The sequence below is a fragment of the Struthio camelus genome, chromosome 9 (genome assembly GCF_040807025.1).
Source record: "Struthio camelus isolate bStrCam1 chromosome 9, bStrCam1.hap1, whole genome shotgun sequence".
NCBI classification, from domain to species: Eukaryota; Metazoa; Chordata; class Aves; order Struthioniformes; family Struthionidae; genus Struthio; species Struthio camelus.
This window is the reverse complement of record NC_090950.1, coordinates 12,464,443-12,483,023: the sequence shown is the minus strand read 5'-3', so window position 1 is coordinate 12,483,023 and position 18,581 is coordinate 12,464,443. Positions and strand designations below refer to the sequence as shown.

Here is an 18,581-nt window from a genome sequence, read left to right as displayed (position 1 = left end):
TTTTCACAAATGTTTTCTTATGTACATTTTTCTACTATAAACAGTCATTAAGACTGATGTTAAGTGTCACAATCTCTTAATCATTCATACACATGCTTAATTTTACAACTTGGAGAACTTCCTTCTTCTAGATAACTACTCATTCATGTAAAGTCAGGTGATTGTCCAAGAGTTTGCAAGAGAAGGGCCTAAGAAGTCAAGATTATTGAGAATTAAAGAGAGGCATAAAATCAAACACCGAAGGAGGAAAGACAGCATCTATAAATGCGTTCTTAAAAAAATTAATAAAAATATATTAAAAGATAAATACTGCCCCCTAGTGTATCATTTTAACTTAAACTGCAATTTATTAAAAACACTTGAATTAGGTACTTTAATGCTCATGACACCCTTCCAAATAGCAGACTTAAAAGGATTGCTTTCCCCTACCAAAAATAGGTTTACTTTTCCCCATTATATTTTTCTATGTTTCCACTAATTCTGTTTTGGGTTATAAACCCTTTAAAACATTTAAAAAGGGCAAAAAAAACTTCAACAACAACAAAAAAAAGTCACAAACAAAGCAAAATCCACATACCAACCAAGCACATGAAAATATAATCCACAGGTGAGACCACACAAAATAATCAACCAGTAGAACCAAGTTCATCTTTTGGGCAAAGCGGAACAAATAAAAGATTATTTCATTTTTCATACAAATTTTCATTAAAAAAAGCTCTGTACTTTTTCCAATTAAATCTTAAGCTGTGAAATACTTTCAACATTTTTTTATCCTGACTGAAAAACATATTTTATGAAATTAATAGTTAGTACGCTTTCTAAATCCATCTACTAAAGGACAGTACTGACAGAAACAGGAAAAACTATATACGAAATACTATAAAATGCCACAAAGTAAGCAAAAATAGATATTTATCTTTATTAATGTCTATTATTTCTGTTACTTTGGTAAATTCTATTTGGCAACTACAAAGGAACAAATCTTTCAAACAGTATAATAGCACTAAAAAAAAATATCAAGAAATTAGATTTTCTGGCATATCAGCGCTCTTCAACTGAGAGCAAATAAGTAGTGTCTGATCTTAAAGGTGTTAAAACATCTTTCTTTAAACAAATTTAGCTAGAATTGTGACCACCCTTAGTTCTCCCAAGGATCACCGGTTCAATATTTTACTTCTTGGGGATATGAACTTAACCTATATATTAACAGATCATTAATCAGGCTAATCTAGCCCATTGCTCTTTGCACAACAGACCCTTTCTGGTTGGTAATGCAATTCAGTACACTGACCCATGATCTAAACTCAGATCTGCCACTGACTTGCAGATGACCTCAAAAATACCTCAGTGTATGTTCAATTTCTGAAATGGAAAAAATAACTAACAAGTTTTTGCAACCCCTTTACGGTATACAAATTATATGTAAGAATTAGGAACTGTCGTGTACCTTTTCAAAAAGTTGCAAATAAACTTTGACAAGCTGCCTTTACTAAAGGGAGACAGGCAATGCAAAGAGGCACTGCAGGAAATACAAAAATCAAAAGAAACCTAACACTTTCAATCAACAAGGTATCTTGTAAAACCTTCAGTTTTACTCACTTGCTGAAACATCTTAAGAGGTATTAATACAACACTGTATTCCTGAATGGAAAAAAAGAAAAAAGTTTCAAGAGTAAACTTAGGCAACAATGCCACCACCTGGAACGAAATAATACAACAGCAATTACGGCAATCAACCACAACGAACTGTTTTGTCAGGCGCAGTCAACACTACCTAAGGGACGGCTCTGAAACAGGTGATTCAAGCAGATCAACACCAACATTCTTCAGCTTCCCAACATTCAAAATACTCTACTTGCATAATGCAAACGGCTAAAACTCCTAAGCGCTTAAGCTTTACACTACTAATTAGGCTTGAAAAACAGAACAAAGGTTACTGGCAGCCAAAATACTAATACACCTCATACACCTAGTTTGTATTCAGCATCAACTTGTTTCTGTTTCTTTTCAGGTCAAGAGGCAGCAAAAGGTGCATCCCGAAAGTCTGCGCGCGCCCACTTCCCTCCGAGGCAGGCATTTCTGAACAGCACTTCCTTCTCACTGAGCAACCATCCCCACAGCCAGAACGAACTTCAACTAACAACTAAAGCTCCTGTAAAGATTTTAACGGAGCTAATCTTTGCCATATGAAACATGTATTGTGATGTTAACCAAATTCTACTTTAAGCATTATACTCAAATACCGAAAATAAAATTAGCATTATTTAAGGAATTCCTTATTATATGAAGAGATGAACATTCCTCTTGCAGGGAAACTAATCTTATCCAAAATTGATCTTTATAACACGAAGGTAGTAGTAACCTCTTCAAATGCAGATGGGCAGAACTTTAACACATAGCTTGCACGTATGTGTATATTCTCTTAACGAAATCTGACTTGCTCCCTCAGGCAAAACTAAATTTTTAAGCACCTCAGAACAGGTACAAATCAGCAACCAACACCACAGGCCTGAACTTAAAAAGACCTAATCCCTCAACAACACAAGAAGTTCTTCTGTTGAAATTACATCTGCCCCCTTATGATTACAGTTTTATCAGAGATGTAGTTTGCCTTAAAGGAGACTAGGGGGGAAAAAAAAAATTCCCTAATGAAAGCCTTCGCAATCCTTTTTCAAGCAAAAACTCCACCTCGGTCCCAAATACATAGGGAGAAACCGTAAATCGTTAATTTACTAGGTATCTACTAGATAATTTACTACAGGGATCTACCAATTTTTCTATACATATATGTGACTACAGTACAGAAAAAACACCATGAGGGGAATATTTTATTCATCTAAAATGGAAACTAAAACTTTATACCTGCTTGCATCATCTGCTAAATATTAAAAAAAGTATAACACATTTCTTTTTCCCCTCTTTGGTTGTAGACGTAACAAAGGATATCTACTCAAGAATGCAAAAAGAAGGTTAAGATTTGTTGGAAATGCTGATTAATGAAAGAGTGGGAATTAGATTATTTAACCCTTTGCATGACTACTTAATCTAAGCAGAGAAAGTTATTCTTCCCCCAATTTCTTTCACTGAACTGTTAACTGTTGTACAAGAAAACAGTAAATACTCGTTAAAAAAAAATCTCAAAGGCAGACTGCAAATACACTCACCTTTTTAAAAACTTTTCCTGATGGCTGGATTTCATCTTCCTCTTTTAAGATTTCACGTGTTCCCAAGAGTTTTTTGTCCTTAAATTTAGTTTTAGCATGTTTAAAAACTTTGTCGAGTGTATCACATCCAGGATATAAAACTGAAGCTAAGCAGTGTTGACTGTTAACAGATCTGTATGCACCCCCAGGCTTGTTATTCACAGGTTTAGCTTTAACCTGCTTGGATTTTGCTATAGCCTCCCTTGATCCCGACAATATGTACCATGGAATGTAGGTTATAAAAGAGTACACAAAGATTATAAAGTTTATGAAGTGTAGAAGAACAGGGTTGATGTTATGCTTCAACTTCATTTTGGCTGCTTGTGAAGCTTACAGGGGAGAAAACATGGATCAATTAGATGGAGATCCAAAAAGATCTGGAAAAAGAAAAGAAAAAGTTAGCAATCAACTTCATAGCTGTTGTATTGGGGAGGGGGGGTATTTTCAAACAGCGTTACAATCATATCAGAAATAGTCTCTCTGTGCATCAGAGAAATCAGGGTAGAAATCCTTATTCCTAACACAAACATCACAAGTCACTGGTACATGAGGAAAAATTCTTCCATTCCTCTTTAAAAGACAGCAGTACTTACTAATACTTTTGTTTTTCTTGATTCTATACAACACAAACACAGAGTTATTACGGAATTCCGGACTTGTGATTGTTATGTATAATTGAAAACTCGTAATATTTTCATATAAATACATGCCAACCACAAATTCAAAAGATGGTCTCCAATCACAATATAATACCTGAATGAATACCTTAACTAGCAACCTTCAGGTCCTTCAACTGTAAATGATCAAACTTCATACAAGCCCTAAGAAAAGAAGTAATGCCACCTCTCTGTACCTAATCACTAAACTTGACCATACGCTTTATGAACATTATATGGACTGGAACATCTATATAAGAAAAGTGAACTGTAACCTTCCTCCTTGAAGCCCCTATATGTGAGAGAACTTTGCTGGTTCCTCTATACCTAAGGACATTCCATCAGCCACAAGGTTGCATCCATAGTACACCTGCATGCAAGGTGTGCACTTGTCATACAAATGAGCATGAAAATAAGCTAAATAATATTTGGGAAAATCTGGGAAATGACTAAAAAATTAAAAAAAAAAATCTTAGCAACGGTACTATAAAGAGACTGTACAACTTATTCTAGGCTCCTTAATGATGTCAGGATATTCACTTTGACCTTTTTTTCCTTTAATATTATCATATCCATATAAGATAATGCAACTTGCTAATATCTTCTAGGGTGGAGACAAGAAGTTTGGCTTAATCCACAAAATAATTAAAATCTTTATGTATATCAGGGACTTGTCGTAATAGCTAAAGACGAATGTCTGCAACAGTGAATGAGCTATCAACTATAAAAACTGCTGTTTACATATAAAAGTGAACAGTCTCACAATAAGTACACTCCACTCAGCTGTCTGAAAGTATTTATATGACTATATTAAAAGTAGTAAATTAGATCAAACAACTAAATCTATTTATAGATAAGACAAATAAATTTGGTAATTCTTTGTAAATGAGGAAGCTTTATACATAAAATATGGTGTTGATGCCATATAGTATTTAATGCATTTTGCATCATTCTTTGTTATATTTTATAACATTGTTATTCTTTGAAAACCTAATGAAAAGAATTACTTAAATGTTTATATCACTTAAAATTCTTTACTAGTAACGGAAAGAAACCTTATTGCATGAATTTAAGAATTCTAGATCCTTTTGAGAACAAATCAATACTCTTCATTTGTAGGAGCAGATTAATTCCATCTTTCGCTAAACCACTGAATTTCTTGAAACTCCAGGAGAAGTATCTCAGCATCAACCCCTTCCCTGATAAGCTCTTGTAACCAAAGGAACCTCTGTAACACTCCATCATATGGGCAATATAGCAGGACTTGAAGGAACCAACTGACATCAAGGCCTGTTCTGCAAAGCACCCAGAGACATATTTAAATAAAGCCTGTGAGCTCTTCAAGATAGGGAATTACTGGATTAGGCAGCACAGGGGAAAAAGACATAAAAAGAAAAATGGAATTGTGTATATTTTAATTTTCAGATCAAAGGCAAAGAAGTGATGACAAAAAAAAAAAAAGCTTAAAGAGGCTAAGGAGCAAATTCATAATCAGTTGTAGAGACTTAGATTCTTAGGCTGCCACTGAAGGATACTAAATGAAAATAATCATGTACCAGCCAATAAACGACTACAATCCAGAAAGACTGTGGTGGTGTTTGTGTTCTGTGCCTCTATCAGAATGTTTTAAAGCTGAATTCAGAGTTCACATGACAAAAATTCACCCATTTTTCAGAAAGTTAAAAACTGGATAGTAATTTCATATTGTCTAACTTGGGGGGGGAGGACACGACACCCCAGATTTTGTTCTTCATGTAAAGCTAGGTAACTTCGGTAAATTGTTTTCCTACCTTGGAGACACAAATATTGTGACAAGTTAAAATGAAAGTAAGTGATTTAATATTTTCTTGAAATCCTTCTCTGAAGAAATTCCTTGTCTGATAAACATACACAACCACTAGGTATTTTACAACTGAAACTTTGCAAAAATACCCACTTTGAGTTTCATACTTGTGGTAGAAAGGTGTTGAGACCTTCTAAAATAGCAGTTTTCCATTTGATTTTGCAGATACTCCAGCAGCCTTATTCCCATCTCATCAGGCTAGAAGAAAGGAACCTTTTCTACTATTTCTAAAATAAATGCACCAAGGTCTCTCAAGAGCTCTTTTCTGAATCACCTGAAGCCTTACACAAAATCTCAAATCTGGAAATGTTTTCTTTGATTTGCAAACCATAAATTGTATTATGCCTATGATTTCATAAAGGCTGCCTCCCAACAGACGGTTTACGGATAGGCGAAGGGGAAATATTTTTTCTATCTCCCTGGTTCAGAAAAATCACAGAATCACAGAATGGTTGAGGTTGGAAGGGACCTCTGGAGATAATCTACCCCAATCTCCCTGCTCAAACAGGATTACCTAGAGCATATTATAAATTATTATAAATATTATAAATTGAGTATCAGGCCTGGAAATAAGCTCTTGACCTCTAATTCTGATATGCATTCATCACCTTGAGGATATTGCCAATTATGTCAGTTTCTCCTTCAGTGAAGTGAGGCTACTACAAGTATTTGTTTCAAACGGATTTTTTTTAACAAATTAATATTTATTTAAAAAATTTTTTTCCACTTAAAATGTTAAAGAGAAAAAAAAGAATAGCTTTTGCAAATGCAGTTTCTTGTCATAAAGGCCAAATAAGACTACATTTTTCTTTAAAATTTTGTAATCAGGAGATAATACAAACTTCAACAAAAGAGACTGTTCCCGTGCTTTCGTTACTAGGATGATACCACTGCAATTAAAAGTGAAAAAAAAAATGCCATTTTTGAAAAAGCAAGGGAAATATATTCTAGTGTTCTCATTAGAATGGACAAGTTCCAGTAGGTTGGTGGTTCTAAAGACAGCTGAGCCATAACACAAAGGAAATTTATTGGTGGCAAGGTAAAGCTTCTGTCTCTTTCCTATGTATGTGAGGAACACAAGATGTATTTTTTCCTCATCTCCTCATTTATTTGCTTGCTGTGTTGCTGCAGAGAAAGATGCCAGGTGAACAAAGGAGATGCATTGTTTCTGTCTGGTTAAAGTGTAGCGATGCCTTTATCAAACAGATTTATCATTGCCGCTCCCAGCAGAAGAAGGTTAAGTCAGCTAAATGATCACTGAACTTCCAAAAGAAACCTCAGAGAAGCTATCAGATGAAAAAGTGGAAGGAAAGAAGGAAGCTGACTAATCCTGCTACTTCCATCTTGTGAAAAACCCATGCTTCTTCAATAGCGTTCCTTCAGATATTTGCATTCACAATGAAGCACACATGTATTTATGGTTTCCCAGAGATGAAATACTGAATCATTATCTCAAATCCAAGAACGAGTGGCTCTTATTACTGAGCCACCTACCTACTTTTTAAGCTAAGAGAAAATAGGAGTGTTTCACCACACACCTAGAAAACTTCCACGCAAACAAGACACGATTCAAAACTTAACGGCCTAACCGTTCATCTAAACAGGAACAGGAGATAGCAAGCCTGAATGTTGTCAGTGCACACACAGCTCTGTTTTAATCTGATATCGGGACACTTTTTACAGAGAAAACTTATTTTCCACAAGTGGAATACAGATTCAACTTCTGATGACAACGCAGAAGGAAAATTCAACCTGAAATCAATAGCTTTCTTCTACTGCAAACTGAACCAGGGCAGCTGAACACGATGGTATCTATGCTTCTCTATAACAGTTCTTATTTTTAAACCCTTTAATGTAAGATACCTACAAACTCAAAGTGAAAAGATAATTAATATTCAATTAGCAGAGCTACTCAAAACATGAAAAAGTTTCAGAGAAAATTTCAAAGTTCTCAAAGTCATTTCAATTTTGAGAGGCTTGAAAAGGACACACTGTGTGCTGTTTAATATATTTCACTTCAAAAAGTATCAGACTGAAGAGTTAAAATATTTTACTTAAGCTTACACGTCATTGAAATTACAACGCCTGGTCACCTTATTAATTTTTGAAGCGGATGACCACTTCTGATCATAAAATAGAGGGTAAGTAAACCCAACTTTTGGGGTCAGGGAATAGAAGGTGGAGCGGAACGAAATCCTACATAGTTTTATCAAGTATGGGTTAACTATGACATGGAGAAATTCCACTGCCTTCACGAGTGATGTTTTGGTTTTCAGCTATCCCCTATCTAATCGCTAACAAATAAAAATATACATGACATGAAAATACCTTCAGCCAAGTGGCTCAGTCTGCATCAGATTAGCTGTAAATGTTCAGGTTTTTAAATAATGTGCATCCATTTGGGTTTCACATAGTAGTGCTGGGGTTTTTGAGGAATCAGAGTTCAAACTGCACATTTAACTAACTCCTGGATGAAAGAGCTGCCAATTCACGCAGGAACACCCCTCACAGAAAAAAATTTTGAAGTGGATGTTTCTCCACATGCATAATATCTGTTCAATTTATATGTAATTCTATTTCATGAAGCAGTCAGACAGGAAACAGCAAGAGAACAGTAAAAAGTTATGCTGCTTTCTCATAGCAAGGACAAAAGGCAACCAGCACACTCATTCAAGAGCTTGGCGGAAGTAAACCGGCAGTTTTCAGGACTAATCCTGCTTAGGACATAATCAGTGATTCGGCCTTGTATACTTCTTATACTAATTCTGTTCTACCCTTCAGTTTTAGGAGCAAACTTTTGTTAAATGAGAAAGGAAAAAATCCTTAGAGGAATGTGTTTACTAATTGACCTGCTTATAACAACTACTTTACAATAAAAGTATGAATTAACAAGAAAAAGAAACCTTATGCAACTTCTCATTGTGGCAGGTACAGGTACAACAGCTGATAAAAGTTCTCCTCTCCGTTTACTCAACAGGAGCTGTCACAGGCAACTGTGCTGAAATCTAAAAAGGGAAAATCCCAATTAAATACAGTAACTATAAAATATATATCCTCTGTACTTTCACTTGTCCATTATAATAAATAAAGGCAACATTTTTCTCCACATGACTGCATACACATCACATAACAGCAACTGAATAATCAGACTTTTCCCCTCCAAGAAAGATATAAGTACATGCATTCAACAACGGTAACAACAAAATACATAAACTCCCTTATCTAACTCAACATAGTAACAGCCTATTGCATTAAGAGACAGGATAAAAACTGAGATGCATTACAGGTTACGGCTTCACCAACTGGAATACTAGTGCTCAGATAACGTAAAAAAACAAATATGGGCACAGTTGGAGGGGACAGGAAGACAGATGCATGTCATTTGCTCCCTTTCATGGGACCAATCTGGCTTTTACATGCCAGTACTAACTTAGAGTTAACACACCTTCCCATAAATATATGTTCATGAGAGTTGTAGGTTAAGTAACTAACATCAAGTTAACTTGTAGGTTAAGTAATTAACATCAAGTTAACTTGTGAGTACCAGGGATGATCAACTTCACCTCCAGCAAAGTCTAACAGGCAAAAGAAATTCAACATCTAAACTAGCCCTGGAAATAGTATTACATTTATGTGGTGCTGCACATGAGCTACTTAAGTTTAACTGAACCAAAACTGGCTCTCCATATAGCCTACTTGGAACTATCTTTAAAGGAGGAACATTTAATGTACAACACTATCAGACTGTCTCCCTAGATAATCAAGGGCTGATTGAGTTGAAGTGAATTTAAGGAGGAACACGGGAAGTTTACAGTACACTTTTTAAGAGAGATTTAAAGAATCAGGCAAATAGCACTAAAAAGGCTTTGGAACACTTAAGTTAAAGATATATATGGCAGAGAAAATCCCAGTAAGTTCCGTAGCTGCATTCAATCATATAGAGCAAGTTGATTTTTATCGACAGCTGCCCATACAGACGTGATCTCCATCACATGTTCAAAAGGCTCAAAACTACAAATATTTTTTTGTGGAGAAAATTTCACTTTTAGATATTTAATTCTGCTAGAGACTGCTTTTACTTCTATTGCACTTAACTCACACATTTGCATTTCTGTGATCTTCCCAAGTCAGTTCTAGACTTTCCAAGTCCACTGGGGAGCTGCAAAACTGAATGTGCTCACAAACTACCCTGTCATTTATTACCTCTTCAACAGAAGCAAGATGACAAGCCCATTTGTTTACATTTATTTCCATACAACATTTTCAGGGAAAAAAGAAAAAGCTATTTCAAAACAGGGGGGAAAAAAAGCACATAAACATATCTTCAGCTCATCAGACTGAACTCATCAATAGACCATTAAGTTAATTAATCCTTCAAATGACACTGTACATCCTGCAATATTCCATGTACAGAAAGAATTACAGTAGTGCAGTAGATAGAAATGTTTTTTTAAAAAGAAAACTCTTCAGGAGCGATCTGAAGTCAGTGTAGACCAACTGATTATTTAATCCCCAAACAACAGGGTCAGATCATAGCGTGCAGAAAAACAGCATGCCATATGAAGAAAACAAGAGAAGGTGCTGGTGCTAGTGAAGATAAAAAACTAGTTTCCAAATTAATTACTACCAGTAATGATGCATAAAACCCAGCAACACTGTCAATCCACAAAAGAGTCAAAGAGCCCCAAGGAATGGCAGGAATCAACACTTTGATTGCTAAAGAGTGGATCTCCCTGACCCCGAAGTGCCGGCAGCCCAAAGCCAGGGCACACTTACAGCTACCCAGGTCATCCCATGACGCCGCTTGCCATGGCTAGGCGGTGCAATCCCCACCGCTGGGACCCTGAGATCCCCAGCACGGCTCGCAGGGCGCACCCTGCTCTGCGCACCACTGTCGTGGCAACAGGAAACCCCTCTGTGAGGCGGCTCCTTCCACGCGATGCAGGGGTGCCCCTCTGGCCAGCCCCGGGCCCCCCCACAAGCTCCAACACTGGCTCGCCTCCGGGGCTGCGGGCTTGTGAGCGGCCTGCTCCCTCCCGGTCACCTTTGCCGAGGACGGCACCTGGCCTTGCGTTCACAACCAGAGCACAGGAGACCTTTCCAGAGCCCGCTAGGTGACACGGGGACCTCTCTGAAACAGCCGCACCAGACTGACCTCGAGCCCTGGTTTAAAATGAACTTCCTATCTTATGTCAAGTTTGGGGCAGATCTGCAACTCTGTTCAAAAGGATTTCTGCTTGCTAATTAAAAAAAAAAAACAAAAAAAACACAGATAACCTTAGCACTCAGTGCCCCCATCCTTAAAACCGGAGTTAAAAAACCTACCACAGCAAGTTCCAGTCAGCAGTACGTTCTTGAACATCTCTATTGACTATAGGTGGCTTATTACGGTTATTAAAAAGCCTTTGCTAAAGAAAGTCAAAATGATAAAAGGAGGACTGTGTGGCTATAACAGTCTTTCTTACTAGTCTGGAGGTTTTCAAACTTTTCCAAGTAGGCAGACCAAGAATGAAATTAATTCCCACTTCATTTCTGGTCCTTGATTTCCCATTCTAAACGCTGAATGGGAGATTTTCTGACTCTCCTTGGACTTTGCCCTCCTCGCCTCCACGTGTTGTAAACTTCTACTAGTTTGCACAGAAAAAGACATAGTAAGAGATAAGAATTACTACTGATTGCAGCTTTCTCTCAAAAAGCCACAGATTTTCCGCTAGTTGGGGAGGAAGCATGGAGAACCTATGACTACTCTTTGTAAGCACATCTAGGCTAATTTTAAACTACCTTGCTCAGATCCCCCTAGAGATTCCAGTTCTACTACATACCCCACACACAACTCTTAAAGAATCCGAGAAATTCATCTAATGCTTCTGTTCCGCTCTGCTCAGTATCACAAACACGAGCAGACAGATTCCCTAAGCCGTCTAAGCACTCTGACTCCTCTGTACACAATCAATTCCCTTTGGAAGATTTGAACATAAGCAATTCCACAACTAAACTCCATTTCTGATGGTGATTCAGGCACTTTTGTGCATAAATGCATTTCTGGAAAGTGCACATCACGGCACAAACTGACAACAAGCAAAGATATGTCATCTGTAACCTGAAACAAGCCCGTTTCCAAGAGGAGTACTAACAGGCTGTTGGTGCAGCCCTGCTTGTTGACGAAGTGCTCAGCCTGAGGGTGCTGTTTCAAGTTGGCTCAGGCAGGTTTAACACTGCGCTGCCATTAAAAAAGATTGCTCATCTCCGAAACCTAATCCAGCACTTTCCCTCTGCTACACTGACACATTCGTGTTTATATGGCTAGGAATGAGTCAGATTAGCTTGCTGATCAAGTTTAAACCTTCTCCTTCTTTGGGAAGGAGGGTTAATTTTTCTTTGTATCAGCTTTGGTGCTCACTTGAGACTTACTTACATTTCAGAAACCTAAACCAACAGAAAATTAACACTACAAAAGAAGAATTTTTCCACTATCCTAAATTGAGTAACTATGAGTAGATAAACTGTAACCCCACCACAGGAGAGGGAACATACAGCTGGGAAAGGGGAAAAAGCAGGCTGGCAGTCATGCTGTAAATCAGATCTTGGTTCAGCTCTTAACTGCAGAAGAAGCAAGATCAGCACAGGCCGATACCTGAAATATCCTGTGACTCTCCTCACCAGTGCAGTGGGATGAGAGAAGAGCTGGAAGCCGGAGGACTAACCTCATGTTCTCACTACTAACCAGGAAACACTTCTTTGGATTTCACCATTTGCAGTTGCAAGAGCAAGAGCCTAAAGACCTTTGAACTTCAGACCTAGGCTGTACAGATTCCTATTAATACAAAGGGGTTTTAAATGGAATTGAGATGCAAAAATCATCGTTTATAAAATGAGGCTTCTATTTCCTTAGGAGATGGCCAGAAGACATGTTATTAGCATAAATATAGTATGCATTTGTTAGGCACAAAGATACTACAACGGTAGGAGTTATATGAACATGAAAAGTCCTTTATTCTACGGAGAGACTTCCTACGATGTTAACTGAAGCTTTAGAAAACAGTAAGCAATCTTAATATCTAGAAAAATTATAAAAAATATAAGAATTAGCATGTTCTTCTCCTCCTAGTAACGTACACTTTATATCCATCTAAACCCAATGGCATAAACGGGAAGAGAAGGAAGGAGGGAAAAAACTAACAACAACTGACAATAGAGAAAAAAATCTGCTGGCACAAAACTAAATTAGATAGCAACTGAAATTTCCTGAAAGCAAAGAGCTCCCTTCTCTTTTAGGCAGATTCTAGGTATACCGAGTTATTTCTAGAAAAGTGTTAAACCCTCCATTTGCTCACAGCCTCTTCTATATACTTCCATGACTCTCTTCTATGAGATCTCCCTGCGTGTTGCAGGAGAGTGGGAGACTCAGGTATCTAAACCTATCCTCTGCTTCTTATAAAAGCAAGTCAGTAAAACTTTGGAGGATTTGAAGACTAAAATGGCAGTCAAAGTAATCACACAGTAGACAGCTTTACTTTTCCCCCAAACCACAGGAATTTCAGTGCTGAGTCCAACTGTGTGGGCTGCACCCTAAAGTTTAACCACCGTTCCAGATGAAAAATAAAAACAAGTTGTGTTCAGTGCTAGTTCAGCAGCAATACTTTAACAGGCACTCCTAAGCTACTATTATCTATGACAGGTAAATACCCTTCCAAGAGACTAAAATCAGCTGAAAAAAAGCAAACCCCATTACAACTCTGCATTTCAGAAATTCTTCTGTTCAAAACAGTTTAAAATTACTTTCCTTAAATAAGTTTAAAAAGTAACTTATTTAAATCAGGCTAAATATTTTATGGATTGACAAATAAATCCTCTACTAGTAAGAATAATAAAACACAGCTTTAAGATAACAATTGTCAGCAGAACCAAAAGCACTTCCCAAGAAGTTAACATCACTGTTACTACTACTGCAGAGAAGGTAACAGAGACAGAAAATCATTTATCCAAAGTCAGTCAACAAAGTAATGGTTAAGCCGGGAACACAGCCCAGTGCTCCCACATCTTGGCCTCCTCCTCCCACTATATGATATTGCTTCATGGCAAAAAGGTGTCTTACTCATCTCAGGCACTTTGATTTATCAGATATTGTCATATTTTCCTTCCACTCCTTTTCATAAGCAGTTATTAAAACATTTAAGAGATGTATTTAATGCCAAACTAAATGTTTTCATTTTTTATTGGGTCAGAGAAACATTAATATAATATAATGCACAGAGCATATTACTACTGCATGAGATCTCAAAGTAATTTTGGTATCTGCATGTTAACTCTCAAAACGAAACAAAAACATGATTCTTCAAGTACACTACGAGGTTTTAAATCACAACTACAAATGAAACATGGAAGAGAAGTAAAACAGGAACACCAATACAAAAAGTCTTCCAATATGAAAAACTCTTGCATAAAATTAAAAAAACAACACAAGCTTCATTATTATTCACAACCTTTGGCTTCTAGAGAAGTGGAATAACCACCTACCCATCCCTTCCAGTTTAGCACTCTAAATTTCTAAAGTCACGTTTCCGATCATTTGAGACAGGCCTTCTAAATATTTCCACTGGGAGGCAGACTCTGCTTTCATTTGAATGGAAAGAAACAACCAGAATGGTTTAATGTGTCATCTTCTTCTATAAAATGCATCCTCGGATGCGTTTTCTAATTTCAGGGAAACCTGACACGCTAAGGAGCAAAACAGGTTTGCTGCAATGCTGGGTTTTTTTTTAAACCAAAATATAAATAGATGTTCTACTACCATATTTTAAATCTGGTTGTGTACTGTATTTTAATCATGTATTTGTCATATCAGGAAAAAAATTAACGTAACAATATCAGAACTTTCTTAGCCAAAAAAGGTACTTCTTGTGTTTTCGCTAACATTAACATGTTCTCATGTGGTTTCAGAGTAATTACAATTCAGGTAGTGACAGTAAAAAAATATTACCCATTATCCTATATTCATTTCTAAAATACCAGGTGGCCTACTCTGATATCTGCTAAGTCCATGTATTTACATTACGTCTTTTCTCTCTTTCTGACAGATTTCTTTTTTTTCCATTTAGTTGGCTTTTGTCAGGGATAACTTCAAGCCAGAATACCTTTAAAGAATAAGCAGTAGATGAATACACCCAAGACAAACAACAAAGCAAATGCGGGAAAACAAAACAATGTTGTAGGCCTCAGAGGAAAGAGTAAGGCGTTTAGTCCAAGTCTTCAGAGAAGTTTCTCACAGGAAAATATCAGCAAGATGAACAATACTTTCAAGAGGAATTGTACAGCACTTGTTGGAGGAAATAAGGACATCCACAGCATGGTCAAAGGTATCAAAGCGATAGATGCGGATGTTTCACCACTTAATTTAAAAGGCTGAGCTGCTGACATTTTCACCAGAATTTCTCTTTTTAAGACTAAATAAATTTTCAGGTTCCAACTGCTTGGGTTTTTTTATAGTATTACAGTATCCACTCACCTGGAGGGATTTATTACAAAGAACGTAACTAACAACTTCCCACACAAATGTACATACGTATGTTCCAACTCTATCGCCTGAACAGGACGACTCACCCTTTCATGCGGCCAGGGAGCCTTGCTGGAAGCCCCTCAGAGGGGACCTCTACATTTCTGGGAAGTACTAATGCTCCCAATTCCATGTGCACATTTCAAACTACATTTTGCAACACCCACTTTTAAATTAATGAAGAGGTTCCCTCCCCGCCCTGCCAGCTGCAAAGCAGAAAAGCAAGAGGAACACTTGTGATCGACCATGCAATTGGAAAAAACAGAATCAGGAAGGATGCCTAAAAACAAAACTTACACAAGTCTCACTGGGAATTTAATACCTCATGAAGCGAATCGCTCCATAAGGACTGAGATATACAGAAAGCAGTGCTGTGAATATGAAATTTTCAAGTATATTTGTTGTAATCTTACCTTTGCTGCAAGTTATAAATCTGTTCTCAAAAACTTAGCCTCCTGTTTATTAGACAGCTAACATTCAAATATTCTGTGAAAACCCATTTCCAAAACATCAAACTACACAGGTTTTCACATGGTTACCCCTGTCTCCTAAGCTGTGCTTTTACATAAATAGTTTGTTTAAAATTAGTTATATTTCAATATTCAGAACATATACTCCAACTGTACTGCAATGCATAAACTCTCCTTTTCCTCTAATATTTTTCAGACCCTGATATTAAAAAAACACTTGGCTTATTTAACTCCAAATTTCAAAAAAGGATTTGCCACGTGAAGCAAACCATTATCAAACTAAACAAAACTTACAATGCTGCATGTAAGGTTAAGAAGGAGAAATAGGACTTAGACAAATAATGTCTTCTAGGGACATAAGCATGGCATTATGCATGTTAAGTTGCCAAATAGGAACATCACAAATACACCTGGAAGCCAGTTAGGAATTCTTCCATCTTTGTCCTGGATACGGAGTCCTGTTCTCAGCAGCATCAAAGTTGACTAAAAAAGGTTCCTAAACTAAGCACTTCATGACGTCTCTTTAAGGCTACCACAGAAGTAGATTTCAATTGTTATTGTTTCACCCTCCTTCCCTGTGCCCTAACCCCATGTATTTACGGAGCAGACAACATTCATTCTTTGCGCTAAAAAACTGTGTGTGGGGGTGGGAGGAGAATCACACAAAAGCTTAAATTACAGAATGACTAACCAGAGGGCTGCTTTGCTGCAACCCACTTTATAAAGTAATTTCTCTTGGCTGCTCTGGAATTCTGAGGATAGCTGGAACAATCTAGTAGCCTTACAATATTATAAAATAAAGAAAAAGGGAAGAAAAAAAACCATTTCAGTCAAATTCAATGCTTTCCTAAAGAACTACTGCATCTAGGTTCCCTATCTATACCAATTGGGGAAAGGTCTCCTTTGTTCAAAATCTAGCACTGAAATTTACTTATACAAGCTATAAGGTTGCCTAACCTGCTCATTTGATATTACATCCTATTTTCTAACCTAAAAAGTAACAGAACATCAAGACAACCTTTCTTCCCCAGTTGCACCAGAGTATCTTTTCTCTTTTCAGCATTCTCTCTTCTTGTAAGCAAAGCAAGGCAGAATGAGCTACGAATCTGCCTTACAACTCTATACCACAAAATATATGCAAAACAAGGACTCGTTAAATTAGAGACCATTTTATCCTGTGTAAAGCAGCATCAAGAGTGTCATCCTGACTTTCAACTCCTTATGTGCCCCCTTTAAAATAAAAGTTACCAACCCAGGTGCTGAAAATCAGAAGACAACATCCACTGATGTCCACAGACGAGGTACATGAGGTAACTCTCTAACTGTCCACAGAAGATAATTTAAGACATTAACAGTATATACATAATAGGCAGATGGAGTTTTTGGCAAAAGAAAGGAATCTTGTTTCTCTATTCAGGGAAAACAGACATACCCTTAGACCCTGATTGTATAATACAGAGGTCAAAAAATTCAAGTATCTCATTGGGTAGAGTTTCCATGGACCTAAAAAAAAAAAAAAAAAAGTGCCATAGCACTAACAGCATTTGCAGGAATTATGTAAATATTCTTAGGTAAAATTATTTTGCCTGTATTATATACAGAAGGTCAGATTAATATTTTAGCTATGTTTCATGAGTTACTAGCATTTTAAAAAACCAACGAATTACATCTTTCATTAAAAAATCTTCAGAAGAATCACTAACAATGAATGTAAGGTTCTAATTAATGTACACAATTTTAACCATTTTACTCTTAGACATACAAACCTATGGATGCACAGAAGAAAAAGTCAAGCTGGAAGTTCACTCTACTCTGTCATACTCTGGACCTGGCCCACAACACTGAATTCATGACACAGGATGTGAACAAGTTTTTGTTTTTTTTTAATAAAAACTTTCTATTGGGATATCACAGGTTTTTGAAACTTAAAATTGAAATGTCTTTATGAATGTCCATTTTATGTTAGCATTCCTGATCAAAATCTTTACGCTGCCTTCCAACACTCACTAATAGCTGGGGTTAGACAACAGTTCTACGGTTAGGACACAAACACTGGTTCACAGCCCTGCTACCTTGATTGGGAAGCGGATTTGGACTTCGCTCATGGAGGTCTGGAACACTGTTAGGTTAACCCACTGACACAAACTGTCAGAGAACTAGACAGAATCTCCGTAAGCATCTTTCTCTACAAGGAAGAAGATCTATATAGTTATCACCACTGCAAAACTGGAAAATATTTTTACAAGTCTCAAAGCTGCTAATTAGGAAAATCATTTCTCTACTCATGGCTTCTTTAAAAAACTACAATGCAGCAATACTTCATCAGAATAATTAAACATTCAGCTACGAATGAATTACAAGTCCTAGAGACAGAACGTTTCAAGTAGCTTGCACCTAACACTGAACTTAACTGCTGCAGAACAAATTTAAGTCACATTACCACTTACCAAGCTTCACAACCTAGCCTTACGGGGACCACTCTGCACCTCCCACGCCTTTTGCCTTATCCCTTTTCTCTTCAGCACTCAAACATGTAAACCCTTACAAAGCCTAGAAGACAAAGAAAAGCAGATATGCTGTGCATCTCTGAACATAACCAGGTAAGAAATCCTGCCAGAAAAGCCCTCACAACCTCCTGCTTCTCTGCTCTTCCCTTCTGCCTTTCCCATACACACTTAAAACATAGACTGTAGGAATCCTCTTTACCAAACACAAGTTACATACAGGTAACTCTGAAAAACACCTATAAACTACTTAACACACATGCTACTCTTTCCAACTTTTTTATAGGTTCTTACAGAACTAACAAGCTCATAAATTTTAATATGGTTTCGTAGCACAAGTGCAAACCATGCT

At 37.0% G+C, this 18,581-nt stretch overlaps 1 protein-coding gene across 7 annotated transcripts in view; it reads right to left on the bottom strand.

The window, feature by feature from the left end:
- The window catches only part of ACSL3 (acyl-CoA synthetase long chain family member 3), a 68,680-nt gene that overhangs the window by 33,467 nt on the left and 16,632 nt on the right, over positions 1 to 18,581 (bottom strand). For 5 of the 7 annotated variants that reach the window (XR_011142936.1, XM_068955114.1, XM_068955113.1 and 2 more), the window contains exons 2-3: positions 8,606 to 8,707; positions 3,165 to 3,580 (exon numbers count right to left, since the gene is read on the bottom strand). Coding sequence is in view for 5 of the 7 variants with exons in the window: in XM_068955114.1 (XP_068811215.1) it covers positions 3,165 to 3,515 (351 nt within the window). In the remaining 2 variants the exon portion in view is untranslated. The remainder of the gene's footprint in view (positions 1 to 3,164; positions 3,581 to 8,605; positions 8,708 to 18,581) is intronic. The other 2 variants (XR_011142937.1, XM_068955117.1) reach the window with 1 other exon arrangement.